Source organism: Pelodiscus sinensis, chromosome 1 (assembly GCF_052426305.1).
Source record: "Pelodiscus sinensis isolate ZL-2025 chromosome 1, ASM5242630v1, whole genome shotgun sequence".
Lineage (NCBI taxonomy): Eukaryota > Metazoa > Chordata > Testudines > Trionychidae > Pelodiscus > Pelodiscus sinensis.
Window position 1 is genome coordinate 86,602,546 of NC_143052.1, and position 15,746 is coordinate 86,618,291.

At 43.2% G+C, this 15,746-nt stretch overlaps 1 protein-coding gene across 5 annotated transcripts in view; it reads left to right on the forward strand.

The window, feature by feature from the left end:
- Positions 1-15,746, forward strand: part of GAS2L3 (growth arrest specific 2 like 3) — a 36,289-nt gene that overhangs the window by 10,651 nt on the left and 9,892 nt on the right. For 4 of the 5 annotated variants that reach the window (XM_075934208.2, XM_075934225.2, XM_075934232.2 and 1 more), the window contains 7 exons: positions 1,444-1,491; positions 3,590-3,758; positions 4,482-4,600; positions 7,409-7,550; positions 12,757-12,820; positions 13,572-13,710; positions 15,215-15,322. In XM_075934208.2, the coding sequence (XP_075790323.2) occupies positions 1,468-1,491; positions 3,590-3,758; positions 4,482-4,600; positions 7,409-7,550; positions 12,757-12,820; positions 13,572-13,710; positions 15,215-15,322 (765 nt within the window). In that variant the 5' untranslated portion in view covers positions 1,444-1,467. Of the gene's footprint in view, positions 1-761; positions 856-1,443; positions 1,492-3,589; positions 3,759-4,481; positions 4,601-7,408; positions 7,551-12,756; positions 12,821-13,571; positions 13,711-15,214; positions 15,323-15,746 lie in introns of those variants that run through there. The other variant, XM_075934221.2, reaches the window with a different exon arrangement.

Genomic DNA, 15,746 nt, shown 5'->3' on the forward strand with positions numbered 1-15,746 from the left:
TGAACTTGCGATCTGCCTGTAACTCGTAGTTTAAAAAAGAACTTAGGTTAGCAGCCAGTAATCCGAATCTGAGTTCATAAGAATTTGTCCTTGCTCTGATTTGTCAATGTTTACTGTATAAATGCAGAGCTTTAGTTTCTTAGGGATTCCTTCCCTTATAGCTAAGATTGCAAAATAACTTGTGTAAAAAGAAATGCATGAAGTTCAAGTGTCACAGTCCTTTTTATTTATTCTTTTTAAAAGACCAGTTTTGTTAGGGCTTCTCCAAAAGTGCAGATGCTGAACATTCTTGTAATGGCTGCTCTGTGAATATTTTACTGTGTTCGTGTTTTGAGCATTCCCTGTGAATTAGGCCGCCTTTTGTTCGTGTATTGACAGTTACCATGTTAAGGCTCTTGTTTGATTATGTGGGACTCCTTAGTTTAATGAGAGCAGCTTCTCTACTGGCTATTCTATCCATATTTTAAAAAAAAAGCGTCAGTGAAGCCTCTTACTGGGGCTTTCTTGGGACAAAGGATTTTTTATGCTAAAGGAAAATATATTCTCTTGGATGAACTCGTGGGAAGCCATAACATGCTCGTTTGTAATGCCTGCTATGTACTTTGCCCTTTTCCCCTAATGCGTAGGAAGGAAAATGACTTCAGGGGTAAGACAATCCCACTATTTATTTTGTTTTCCTGCAAATAAAAAAGAGATGTAGTTCTTGCATGTCTAGCTATAACCAACTCCGGGCATCTATGGTACCTTTTTTTTTTTTTTTTTTTTTTTTTTTAAATCAGCATGAGCAAGTTTCGTACAAAGAAAAGGCTCCTGTCTGTGAATAAACTGATTGTAAAGTACCTACATGGTCTTAAGGTAAGTATTGTAAAGGTTGTTGCAGTATGTGAAATGCCAAGACCAGCTGAGTGGGGAATATAGATGGGTAAAGAAGTTTGTTTTGTTCAAATCGTTTCTCCTAGTATGCCCTCCCTCTCTCGATCTCTGTCAAAATTTCACAAATGTGTTTTAATCCCACTGTGACTGTGTGATACTATATAATTTTTTTCCTGTTGTCATCACGCAGGTCTTCCCTTTTTTTTTTTTTTTTAACTTTTTCAAATAAATGTTTGAGAGAAGTCTTTTCCTAACATGTGGCATTTACTCCAGAGTCATTGATTTGACAAACTATGGAAGATAAATGTCTCCTTGGAAGTGACATGTGAATTCTTGTTAAACGCTGACTGTAGCTAAATAGAAGTGAAGAAACTTGCCATTTTGTCCTATAACATTTACAATTTTCTTATAGTATAGAACAGTAAAATAGCATGTCAAAACTGACTTTTGTGACAGTTATAATCTGACACTTTTCACTCATTTTTTTTTTTTTTTTAAACTTTTGCATGATATTAGGAGTGATTCCATTAAAAATAATTCCCTGTTTTCTCTTTCTTCCCATCTTTCCAGGGAAAGACTCTCATGTAAATACAGATGACCATGCAGCATGCAGTTCGGGTAAGTCACAATAAGAATAAAAATTTATGAAATTGTATATGGCATCTTTTCTTTCGGCGAGGATCACAGAGCATTCCCCTCCCCCCCCCCCCCCCCCCCACAAAAAAAAAATTACTGCAAGGCAATTGCCCCTATGAGAGATTTACCATCCCCATTTTACAAATGGACAAACTTCATCACAGGCTAAATGAGTTGTCTTAGGTTCACACAGGGAATCAGTGGCAGGACTAATGTAACCCAGAGGTACTGAAGCCCAGCCTTCTGTTTCAACTGCTCGATCACTACTCTTCTTACGTGTTGTTACTTTAGAACAGAGGTGGGGAACCTTTTCTGGTTGGGGGCCGCTGACCGACGGAAAAAATCAGTTGGGGGCTGCCCACAAGTGAGAAGCAAAAAAAGAAAAACAAATCCTCACTGACATGGGGCCCCCAAATGAGAAGCAGAAAGACACTCCCCACATTCCCCTCGAACATCAGAGCCTAGGAGAGCCCAGGCTAATAGATTTTGTGTGCTACAACTCCACAGTGGGGCAGCAGGGGAGCTGGAGCTCCAGCACGGGTTCCCCAATGTTGGGGGAAGGGGGAACCCTGAGTCTCAGGGGCCAGATCCCAGGCAATCCAGGGGCCATATCCAGCCCCGGGCCTTAGGTTCCCCACTCTTGCCTTTGAAAGTTTCTTCTCATAGTCTCCTATTCTTCAGCCTTTGTTTTCTGCTTTACTTTGTGGGCAAGCCCTTCCTAACTGTTCCTCACTCTTGTCCACTCCCAAGGAATTTGCAGTCCAAGGTAACATTTTCCTCTTGGGTATGCCAGTGGAACTCCATTGAAAACAGTGGAGTTCTATCTGTCATGGTGATTAGAATTTGCATCTTAAGGTACAGATGGATACAATTTAGAACAAATTTTCATCTGCTCCTGATTCTCTTTTCTGTTTTGTTTTTTCCTGCCAGCCACATGGCACAGTGGAGTTCCATGTAGAGTTTTTGCAAGGCTAATTGTTATGGTTCACATCAGAGTTTTATATTCTTTGCTAACATGAAACAGGTGTTGACACAGGGAAAAATGAGGTCTAAAACTGGGATCGATATTCTTTTCAAATGAAGTAGTCTTTCCTGATGCAAAGCGAGAGACGCTTTCAGTATCACTGCACATTGCTTTAGAATGCTTGAATGCAAGAAGTGAAGACTACTGTCTTAAAAAGTGTATGTTCTTGTATGAAGCAAGTCTGAACAGCAGAATTTTTCTACCGTTGCATCATAATGTGAACGTCCCTCCCTCCTCCCCCCTCAAAAATAAAAGCTTCTTGTGAATTCTTTGGTCAGAGAGAATTTAGTTTTAGGCTGCAGATTTTTCTTTTTATATTGTGGATTTTGCCCAGGTCTGGACCGAGCCATTCCGGCGCTCTGGGCAGATAGTTTAATTGCACCCCAGGTTGGGGGAGGGTGCGTGGAGCTGGCAGCAGCAGGACGCACATGCCCGGCCCGGCTCGGCCCGGCTCAGCCCGGCTACCGCCGCTGGCACGCAGCCTGGGGCCGGCTGAGCCTGGCCGTGCAGGGCCCCGCGGCCGCGGTGGGAAGGGCGCTGCTAGCTAGTGCTGTGGGGGTTAACGCGGCTGCTGCAGGGTGGCCAATGGGAGCTGCTGCAGCCCGCGAGCCAGGCGCGCGGTGCCTGATGGCAGCTATAAGGGGTGCTGCATGCCCATTAAAGCTGCCATCAGGCACCCCCCCATAGGTTGGCACCCCGGGCAGCTGCCCGGCTAGCCCATGCCTTAATCCAGCCCTGATTTTGCCCAGTACTAACTTTCTTACAAGTTTTACAAATTAATCCTTGATTGATAAAGCAGTTAAAATAGACTTTTTTAGAGAATGTTTTTATGTAATTTAGGGATAACTGTAAATCAAGTAGTGATGTTGTAGTGTCTGAACCTAAGAATCAAGACTGAAAGCTGCAATAGATCTTTGTAGGAGTGAAAAGTGGCTTAAAAATTAGATACTTTCTATCATTTCCTGATTACTATTAGTGAGGAAATTATCAGCTTCCATTACTGGAGGTTGCAGCTGCTAGAGCCACATGTTTTCACTTACTGAAATCTTCTTTTAGGTGTGGTTTGGAGATGATAGTCCTCTAACTCCACGAAGTCCTCTGACTCCCAGACATGGCCCAGGCTTGGCAGATGTTTTCCTGTACGATCAGTGGATATCTGTGCGGCATGAAGCAACTCTGGTGCCTATGCAGGAAGATCTGTCCATTTGGCTATCTGGACTGCTGGGTAATGCTAAAATATGTTGTTGTGTAATGAATTTGAAAGATCCATTATTCTGGTCAATGTTGTCCTTTCATATTCACTCACTTGGAGCATTTTCATGAATGTGGCTAGGCTTGTGTAATGAAAGTCGCATAAAAATGCATGTTCTTGTTTCAGATTTTATGAGCTGACAACTGTCTATGCTGTCTTAATACCTCTCATTTATATTTCCTGTTCAATAACTACTCTCTCTAGTCTAATTAAATGACTATTTTATTTGATTTTTTTATCTGAGTTTTAATAGAAGCAGTTTTTATAAATAAACCTATTAATGTATGCTCATTCTTTTTTTAGAATCTAAAGCTATAGGGTATAACTAAAACAGGCTGAAACAATGCATGTCAAGAAAGGGGAAACATGGTACAAATACTGATTTAGAGTTGTATTTCTGTTTTCTGTAACCAATAAAAACTTACACTTTATTATTACAGTGGCAGATTTCCATGGTGAACAAGTAAGATAGCAGAAACGTTAAAGTTTACACCAGTCATCGTTTTTAGTTGAATACAAAAAAAAATTGTGCTCAAACTACTGGTGATCTCACTTCTGTTGTAGACTACAGCTTAACTTTGTCTTTTTTTTTTTTTTTTTAATGATGGAGTGCCATATCTGAGTTGTCTGCATATAGTTTGTTAGCTTCCCTTTCTCTGGAATAAATTTAATATTTTTCCACATTTTTATTTTCAGGGGTAGAAGTTGCAGCAGAACAGTTGCTAGAAGAGCTTGATAATGGCGTACTACTCTGTCAGTTGATTGGTGTCCTTCAAACCACAATTAAAAAATGCTGTAGCTCAAAGGACTTACGGGTATATCGTCTGACTATTACAGTAATTTATAAATGTCATTGCGTTGTGTGTAATCCCCCTTTAACTGAATTTAACGAAATGGTACTCTGCATGAATTGTACCTGGAAATAAGAAACATGAAATCTTGATAGATCAAATAACTAGCTACAGTTGAGATGTTGGCTATTCATTGGGGGAGAAATCCTACTATCATCACTTCAATAAGAGGTATGCTGGTGGAAGGTCTGACTTAAAGACCTTAGGAACTGCCCTCTCAATGCTCTGATTCCTATTGTGGGCATGGGAGGGCTAACAGGATAGGGGAAACCAAAACTGTTGACACTTTATGCAAATTTTGTATCAACATTGATCACCAGGCTAGAGCCACTAATACCTAAAATAAAATGTGTATGGGAGACTTGTTCAGGTACCACTTTAGGTAATAAAGACATGTGGCAGAAATGGATGAAACTCACAATTTATATAAACTAGAAGATTGAAGTCTTTATGATATAACTGCACCCTGACCCACATGTGCAAACATTCACACATGCAATGTGTGATTGAGATGTACAAAAGATAGAATAGTGCTTTCAATGTATCATAAATATGCTGAATCACTGATTCCACAAGTTAATTTTTTCATGGGGTGGGTGGCTGCACCACAAGAACCTTGGGCTACACCTTTCATGTGCTCTTGACCTCCTTAATCTGGCAACCCTAGGAAACAGGGTATACTGGATTAAAGATTTTGCTGCTCCAGGGAGGGTGGTCTGGGTGTGCGGGGGTGGGGCGTTTACCTTCTGCCTTGCTAACGGAGGCGCAGATCGCTCTACACTCCCTGCCACTCTCAGGCACCGCCCCTTGCTGCTGTGGGAGTGACAGGAAAAAAGCCTCAGGAGAAGCAGCTCTACGTGCTGCCATTCCCCCAGTTTGGAGAAGGGAGACTGGCAGCGCACAGGACGGCTTCATCTTCCATAACAAGGATGCACTCGGATTAGGGACCCTGAGAGGATGGAGGTTCAAGTGTATTCCATAACTAACAACAACAACTCCTGATATCAATGTCCAGCCCTGGCAGAAAAATGGGTATAAAAGAAATAACTTGGAAGGAATTAGAATAAAGAATAACCTCCAACATAAAGGATCTGTTGTAATCCAGATAGCCCTAGAGCTGTTTTTGCTAGAAGTACTGTACGTAAAAATAGGAGTCAGTGTTGTTGGGTGTTTTTTTTATAGATGCAAAGTAATCATGTGATGGCAGCAACAGTTAGCATCTACCAGTTGATAGAAAACACTTACACTACTGTTCCCTTTATCCAAACTCACTTTCTTTTTTTAGATTATTACTCTGTGTTGTAGAAGCTGAAAGGGAGACCATTATTTTTTAAAATACAGTGAACCCTCGTTTATCGCGGTAGATAGGTTCCAAACCCGACCGCGATAGATGAAAATCCGCGAAGTAGAAGTAGGATCCTCAAAGCCTCGGGGGAAGCCGGCGGGGGGGGCATCCCAGGCGCGCCTGGGCTGCTCCCCCGCCGGAGCCCCTCCGCGGCTTTCAAAGCCTCGGGGGAAGCCGGCGGGGGGGCATCCCAGGCGCGCCTGGGCTGCTCCCCCGCCGGAGCCCCTCCGCGGCTTTCAAAGCCTCGGGGGAAGCCGGCGGGGGGGCATCCCAGGCGCGCCTGGGCTGCTCCCCCGCCGGAGCCCCTCCGCGGCTTTCAAAGCCTCGGGGGAAGCCGGCGGGGGGGCTCCGGCGGGGGAGCAGCCCAGGCGCGCCTGGGATGCCCCCCCGCCGGCTTCCCCGGAGGCTTTGAAAGCCGCGGAGGGGCTCCGGCGGGGGAGCAGCCCAGGCGCGCCTGGGATGCCCCCCCGCCGGCTTCCCCCGAGGCTTTGAAAGCCGCGGAGGGGCTCCGGCGGGGGAGCAGCCCAGGCGCGCCTGGGATGCCCCCCCGCCGGCTTCCCCGGAGGCTTTTTAAAGTTTTGGTAACCGCTACTTCGCGGTTCGACCATCGCGGATTCACGTATATACATAATGTAATGAAAAAAGTCCGCGAAGTCGTGAATCCGCGATAGTCGAACCGCGAAGTAGCGAGGGTTCACTGTAGCTAAATATAGTAAGGCTAAAAATCCATAACTAACTGCTAGCATTCTTTGCGAAAGAGTTGTTTGATAGTAAAAAGGGGGCAATTTCCACAGCACACCATATTGTATTTATAAGCTAAGGGCCTACTGAATTCACTGATCATTTTAGTAAATTTCATGGTCATAGCATTTTTAATTCTCCTCAGTTCTGTATTCTCATCAACCTTTTCATCAACTATTGGAAGTGGCCCACATCCACGCTGATGGAATTGACCTCGTTAGCACTGGTCCTCCGAATAGTAATAGAACACTCCCACCTTTACATATGTGTATATCCCTGCCAAACTGAAGTTTGCAGTTCAGGCATCTGGTGAAGTGGGTTCCAGCCCACACAATCTTATATCCAAATAAACGTGTTAGTCTCAAGCACCAGAGGACTCCTCGTTGTTCATACATAAACTACCTTTTTAATCTGTGTACAAGAATGATGACTTGCCCCTTGTAGGCCTATATCTGACATGACTTTTCCCCATCTGACAGCAAAGGGGGAAAATCTTTGTTTGCATTCCGGATATGCATATAGGTTACATCAGCTATAAAAACTAATACAATAGTTATTAGCCAGCCATCAATGTTGTATTTTAAATGTCACCTTCTTATTTCATCTTATGGAAATGTGTTTCAAAATGTCACTTATCTGTGCACAGCATATGTACATTATTTTTTTTATTTTACATTTTTTGTCAGAATTTTCCTATGAGACGTGTCCCATGTAAGAAGAATGCACCGTCAGGATCCTTCTTTGCAAGAGATAATACAGCCAACTTCCTTAACTGGTGTAAATGCATTGGAGTTGATGAGACTTATCTCTTTGAATCTGAAGGTTTAGGTAATTTATCCCTTTTTGTAAAGTTATTCTGGGGGCATAGAACTCTGTATGGGCCCACTCTTTAGCTTACTGTGACATTTTCTTAGGGTGCCCAGGATTGTGACTCTTCCCTCTTCCTCAGCTACAGAGAAGTCTTACTGGTGTGAAACTGTGCCAGTTTCCTGACATACAGATAGCCACCCAAATGCATGCCATAGGACTTATTTTTGCCTTGCAGGCTAATGTTTAATGTACCCCCATGCCTGACCTTGGCAAAAGCATCCCCCTGTAGCATGCAGCCCCTGGCATAGGACACTCATAGTAATTACCAACATTTGCTGTCTCCATAGCTGGAAGGTTACACCTCAGGATCAGGTCCTCTATAATAATGCTGAATTGCAATCGGTTTATGGTGAAAATGACTAAGTTTATTAACCAAGAACAGAGATTCACAGATTCAAAAGCGTAGTGAGTAAGACTAATAAAAACTAATAGTTACAAATGTAACACATTTCCTGGAGAGTAAAGTCTAGCAGGCTATAATCCTTCTCCAAAACCATCCCTCACCTAAGACTTTCTACATGGCTTGCTGGTTTTCCATTCTAACCGGGACTTAGATTTTATTCCTACATGCTTTGAAATGTCGTCTTCTGAAGTGCATCCCCAGATAAGATTTCTCTGACATGCTGATACCATGTTGTGTTCACATCTCCCATCAACCTATTGTTCCTCTTCACTTGACATGTAAAATGGAGTGCCTTTGTATTGACTTTACCGTGCTTAATTTACATTTCACTAGGCCCCACAAGGGGTGGGGCAAAAGGGACAGTCACCCCAGAGCTTGGTGATTCAAAGGGGCATTGAGCCCTTTAAATTGCTGACGGAGAACTGTGCAGCATGCTCCGGGCAACTCTTCGGGCTGCCTGGGAAGGCTCTCTGCCTCACTCTGTCTGCCAGCCCAGAACCTGGCCCCCTGCACCTTCACCAGGAGCCTGATGTGGCTGTTGACTCCCCTGCATTTCACAGAGAGAATTATCTTCCCTCGTGTTTGGAATAAACCATGTTCTCCCTTTGGTTACAGACTTCAAAGCATTATATCTGTACATATACATCATTTCTCATATAATCTTCATACATCCATTTATAATCATCATGATCAATATGTCACTAGCATTCATTTGATACCTCACAAGATACTTTTGGATAAATACTATGAACATAGTGTGTTAGGTGTAGTGAGCTTGTCAAGCCTGATGGGCTTTTAAAGCCATACTTGAACGACAGGAATAATCGTATAAGTAGTGATAGGGACTTTGATTGATAGACTGTTCATGTGAGAGAACCTTTGGAGGGTCAGTTGCTTATGGCTGCATTGAGTTCTCTGACTGAATAGTGCTTTTGAAGCCTCTGAAAAGTTGCGCTGTGGGAGGGAAAAAATTAAAAATAGTGCCATGAAATGTCAAATTTTCTGCATAATCCTGTCCCTTCCCAAATTCAAACTGATTGAAAGACAGATGTGTGGGGTTTTAAGTGGCAAGATACTGCCTGGACATTGTTAAAACACACACACACATCCTTTGCTCAGTATTAGAAAGCTTTCTTACTGTATAAAGGGCTCAGAATAGCACACACGTGATGGCTACATTAGAGAGCTACGTTGAGAGATTGTGCCTGAAGTTACAACAGACTCTTAGTACAGGCAGTCCCCGACTTACGCGGATCCGACTTATGTCGGATCCGCAGTTACGAACGGGGCTGCCCCAGAGTACACAGACTGCGGGACCTCGCGGTCCTGCCGCCCGTGTACTCTGGGGCTTTCTCTGCGTCTCCCTGGTCTGCAGACCAGGAAGACGCAGAGCAAAGCCGCGGAGGGGCTCGGGCAGCCCAAGGGCGCCTGGGCTGCCCGAGCCCCCCCCCCTCCTCCGGCGGCTTTGCAAAGCCGCGGGGAAGCCGGCAGCGGGACAGCCCAGACGCCCTGAGGCTGTCCCGCTGCTGGCATCCTCAGAGGCTTTGCTCCCGGTCTCCCTGGTCTGCTGGTCTCCAGCAGACCAGGGAGACGGGGAGCAAAGCCGCGGAGGACCCAGGCGGCGGGACCGCGGTGCGTCTCGGTCCGCCGCCCGTGTCTTCCTGGTCTGCTGGGGTGGGGGGGCGCAGCTAGTATGCCTCTTCCCCCCCACCCCCCCAAGCAGACTAGGCTTTTCTCCGGACGCCTGTGGCAGAGCAGCTGGGGTGCTGCTGGTTGGTCCCGCAGCGCCGCTCTGGGCACTACTGGTCCAACCCAGCAGCACCCCAGCTGCTCTGGTCCTGATTCAGCCGCTGCTGGTCAGTTTCAGCAGTGGCTGAATCAGGGCGCCTGGGGCAGAGCAGCTGGGGTGCTGCTGGGTTGGTCTAGTAGTGCAGAGGAGCAGCGCTACTGGAGCAAACCAGCAGCACCCCAGCTGCTCTGCCCCAGGCGTCCTGATTTAGCCGCTGCTGAAACTGACCAGCGCTGACTACAGGAAGCCCGAGGCAGAGTTGCTCTGCCCCGGGCTTCCTGGAATCAGCCGCTGATCAATTTCAGCAGCAGCTGACTTGGGGACACTTGGGGTTCTTAAGTTGAATCTGTATGTAAGTCAGAACTGGCGGTCAGTTTCAGCAGCGGCTGAATCTGGACGCCAGTTCCGACTTACATACAGATTCAACTTAAGAACAAATCTACAGTCCCTATCTTGTACGTAACCCGGGGACTGCCTGTAATTAATATTTACCTCCAGATCTACCCTATATGACTCAATGCCTTACTTTTCCTCCTCTAACTAGATGGTTATGAAAACCAAGATTGTCAAGTGAGTTTATGCCTCTAGTGTTCAGCTTGTACCTGGTAACCAGCAGCTGCTGGACTGATCTTCCAGATGGCATGAAATCTGTTACTGCTCCTTAAGAAATGTTGTATATTTATTGTAAGATAATTAATTAAATGTTTTTGCATCACTTACTTTTATATGGAGACAAACAAGCATTAGCCTTTCTGGAGCAATTCAAGTATTCTTTAAATATTGCAAAGTTATTTACTTGTCAAAAGAACATGAAAAAATTACCTATATCTGCAGTGTGCATCAAAACTTTCAATAGTGACCAGAAATGTAGTTTGCAAATACAGTAAAGGAATAAAAGATTTTACATATTTAATTTAAAAAAACAACCCTTTTATTACACACTGCTAATGCTTATGACACTTTAATGGCATCTGTCACTGCTTGCTTATATTAATGGCTTATTTTAATTCATTCCTAGACTGTTTTTCTACTAAATTAGAATGAAATAGCTAGAAATCCCATTTATATATATATATATATAATTTAACTTCATAGTCATAAATTTATTGTAAGTAGAAGGAAACAAATGCTCTAATGGAGTTAGATTGTATATATCCTTGGTTCCCTCTGTATAAACTGAAGAGCTTGAACTCATTAACTGCACTCTGACACAAGTACTTAAAATATATTTAACTTCCTTGGGATCAGCAGTCAGGATTCCCTAATTCTGTATTGTTTTGTTTGTAGCTACAAGTATTTTGAAGTCTGTTTATTGCTATTTTCAGAAACTGGCTTCGTGGCATAAATGCCAACTTTGTGGTACTTTGGCAATGAGTCTCTTTAAAGAGACTGCAAATCTCGCCCCAGTTCCCTTCCTGCCCAGGCAAGCTTTCAAGCTCTTGTTAAAGGGTGGAATGGGAATGCTTTTCTGATTTGGCAGTTACTTGTTCCTGTAGAAGAGATGTGCATTAGCAACAACTTTTAAAATAGACGGGAGGTTATAGAAGTAGCAAACTGAGGGTGCATCTACACTGCACAGTAGCTCGAAATAAGATACGCAATTTGAGCTATATGAATTGTGTATCTTATTTAGAACTTATTTTGAAATAGCTTATTTGGTAATTTGGTGTTGTGTACACAGTGCCAAATTTTGAAATAACCCACTAGTCCAAAATGTCCCTTACTCCTCCTGGAATGAGGTTTACAGGGATGTCGGAATAGTGATCCCATTATATTTCGAAATAATGGGCTTGCTGTGGAGACCCGAGATAGCATTTCAGGATACTCTGGTATCCTGAAATAGCATTGCAGTGTAGACATACCCTAAATGACCCCAGAATAGCATTCACATGGGCAGTAGTCTGCTTCTACTTGCTTTGTCCGTCTAACCCACTCTGATACCAAGCCAAAAATCTTGATTGCAGGTGAGCGCCATCTATAGACTTGAGACTTCTGTTTGTGATCTAGGCATAAAGCTGCTCGTCTTCACAGCCTATCCCACCCTACCCATCTTCTCTCGTTCACTATTGAGATGTCTGCTCCCAACTCTGATTGGTTCTTTGTCAGATTCCATCACCCACCTGTTAAATTGTCAGGCAGGCACCTTCTGTCTTGTTGAAAGTGTTTTGTAATATCCCACTTGAAAACTTTGTCTTGTGTATTTACACCCTGAAAACAAGATATAGAAAGATGACTCTTAGGCAGGGATGGGCATTAATTTTTGCCATGGGACCTAAACGGGAAGGGGTGGGGCTGCCTCACCCCCAGACGATGATTGGTCTGGTGTTAGGGGTGCCCCTTTGCCCCCCCCTTCCAAATAGGCACCCATGCCCTGGAAGAGGCTTGGCATGCTCCTTCACCTCCAGGCCAATCAGGGCTTGGGGGCGGGGGAGTGCGCGAAGCCGCCTCCTGCCCTGTGAGGAGCATGTGACGCTTTGAAGCACTGCGTGCAGGGCGGAAGGGAGAGCGGAGGAGGCTTCATGTGCTCCCCTGCCCCCAGGCCAATCAGGGCCTGGGGGTGGGGGAGCTGCGTGAAGCTTCCTTCGCTCCCCTCCCCACCCTGCGAGCAGCGTGAGGTGTTTCAAAGTGCCACATCCTCCTTGCAGGATAGGAGGAGGCTTCGCGCGCTCCCCCGCCCCCAGGCCAGTTAGTGCCTGGGGAGTGCCTGAAGCCTTCTCCGCTCTGCCCCCGCGGCTTCAAAGCACCACATGCTTAATTGGCCTGGGGGTGGGGGAGCAGCAGGGTCTCCGCGGGCTGGATCTACTCGCTTGGTGGGCTGGATCTGGCCCACGGAGGCCCTTTTGCCCATCCCTGCTCTTAGGGAATGGATGAGAACCTTGACCACCTTCTGTTTCTGTACTTAGTTCACAATTCACTCCCTTATCTGGTAAAGCTTTCCAGATCTGAAGCCTGACTTATTTTTTCCTCTGTAGTTTTGCACAAGGATCCAAGACAGGTGTATCTCTGTCTATTGGAAATTGGTCGCATCGTATCAAGGTATGCATTCCATGTATTTTTTTCCAATGAGAAGCTAAAAATTGTATTGTGTTAAACATAAGTTTTAGTGTTGAGTTGCGTACAGTATTTTGCAAATTGCCATCTTTTAATACAATGAAAATAGATTCTGTTTTGGTTCAGAGATTGACAGCCCTGCTGTTATGTACAGCCTGTCCATAGTGTACTCTTCAAAACTTTCCCATTATTGCTCATACCTGCCTGAATGAATGTTTTCTGGAGAGGTACAGCTTCACAATGCTTCTTAATATGGGCTGTGCCTGAATGTCACAATCAAGCACATAGTTATGAACAAGTTGTCTACATTTGTAAGGTGGCGTGGTCATGTATGGGAAACCTAAGTGGCCTCAAAAGAAGAACTTTAAATTTTGTTCTTAAAACTTAAGTTTGAAAAATGCCTCAATTGTTGCAGCAATTTAACTTTGAAACCCTCTAAGGCTTCTCAGTCTCCTGGGTTTTTTTTTCCATTGGTAATAAGAACAATAACTGGACCCAGACAGCAACAAAATGATTCTATCCAATTTAAAGCATATCTGAGAGAAATTCTAACCTTAATGTTATTTGACTTGTTAGATCACTAATCCTCTGACAGATCAGGCTTTTCTTATCTGAATTGCCTTTTCTCTGTTCACTTATTCAGCACTTTGCATGCATTTTCTTTGACTCCTTTGTTTTTGTTTAGTTTCATAAGGTCTCCTCTTACCTCATTCGCATCTTTTGTATTTATGTTCAGATATGGAGTTGAACCTCCTGTGCTAGTAAAACTGGAGAATGAAATTGAGTTAGAAGAGACATTGTTAATGACATCTGGGCCTGTGACATCTGTCAGCACCCCACAGTCATGTTGCCACCATGGGGAACTGCATGAAGCAGTAAGTATTCTGCATATGTCATACGGTGTTGGCTTTGAATTACTCTAGCTCCTAATTTTGCATATGTGCTATTTAGATCATTAAATACAAGGATTTTCTTTGTAGCATATGTGTACCCTCTTGCACTGAAAAGGCAACAATATGCCTCCTCCAATGGACGTAATGTACATAATACGTCTTTTTATGTATAAGTGGTTATGTTACCTGAGTACAGAACAGATCTCTCAGCATAGGGAAAGCTTGTACTGAAATCTCTCCATCCTTCTTTCCTATACTGATGGAAGACAGGAAAATACTCACCAGTTAAAAAAATAAATAAATAAATAAATTGGAAACTCAGTGTAGCATATTAGATGGGTAAGTCTTAACTGGTATTATTTAATGATGTTTGACCAAACTATCTAATATGAAAAGAATAGGCTCTTTTAAACATACATTACAAAACAAAAGGTTTTTATATGAAAACTTGCTGATGAAACACATATGCTAAAATATCTTGGTGCAATCTGGGAACAAATTTCTGCAGTTGGACTCTTAAGGAAACAGACTTTCATGCAGAAAGGAAATGAATCACTTAGCTTGTGAACAGGCCATAAGGGACTGATACACAGCTTCTCTAAATTACTTTAAAAGGAGTATTTAAGCCTAATGTTTTAAAAATAACTTCCTTTGTGGTCTGTGACTTCATAGTATGACAAAATCCATCGTGACATGCACTTCAAGTTGTGAAAATAATAATAAACAAATCACACCTGCATCTCATTTTGACTTTGTTCAATTTTGCTTCTCTGGAATGCTCCAACTCTGTCTTTCTCTATTGAAGGGTGAGTAATTCTGTAGCTCAGCAGCATTGTTGCATTTCTATTTTGCACCCATTCTTTGAATCCCTTTCTCTACTTTTTAAAATGAATATTATTCTTCAATTCTAAGGGAAGCCACCTGCAACTTACCTTTTTTATTGTCTAGGCTGTTTCTCTTTTGGTCTCTTTTCAGATATGTTTTTCCTTTGTAAGATTACAAAAGATTTCCATCTGTCTTGGAGAATACTAGTGCTTTTGAAGCCAGTACAGATTCTTCACCAATTTGTTCATCTGATGAAATAGGTCAGACTAGGCCTACTAAAACCATTTCAAGAATTCAAGAAAGGCCTAGTCATCTGGTAAAGAAAAGGAAGGGAATTTAAGTAGAAAAAAGTGTTTTATTAAAATGAGAAATTAGAAGAACCAGATGTGAGCTACTCCATAAATTAATCTTGTGTGTGTGCATATGTGCTCGTGTGTGCCTTTTTACGACATTTTTTTATATTCCATCTAGGAGTTTTATCTGTCAGTCTTGTAAGGAGGGAAAGTATTTTGACAGGGATATATTTAAACTTTTGTCATGATTAAATGACCTATGAATGGTTAATCCACCAAAACAAAAATATTACACATGTAATCTTAAAAAAAAAAAAAAAAAAAATCCTTTCACTTTTTTAATAGTTACTTTCCTTTTTGAAATCTAGGTTAAGCACATAGCAGAAGATCCTCCCTGTAGCTGTTCCCATAGATTTTCAATTGAATACTTATCTGAAGGACGTTACAGATTGGGAGATAAAATACTCTTCATACGAGTAAGTGCAGTTCTTCAATGTTTCCTCACCTTATCTGTTAGCTTTCCGTCTGTCCTATCTGGCATGTGGTCTGAGCTTTTTCACTTGTGCTGTATAGACATATGAACCCAATAGGAATGCACAATCTGCACATGTCTTGTGTCTGGATTCATCCCTGGACCATTGGCAGTGGCCTCCAGTCGTCTTTCCCTTGGGTAAACTGTAGTGACTTAGGAACATAACAGGGAGGGAATAAAATTTAGACACACGCATACTGAAAGTCAAGGCTAGTAGATTATTGTAATGGCCTATTAGAATATCCATACACCTGTCTGAAATCATGATCATTTTATATCTTTAAAACCTTTAAAAGGACCAAAATTCAAGGATGGTCCATCAAAATCTACTCACTACCAGGCTGACAGAATGGCTTTGACCTCAGCTT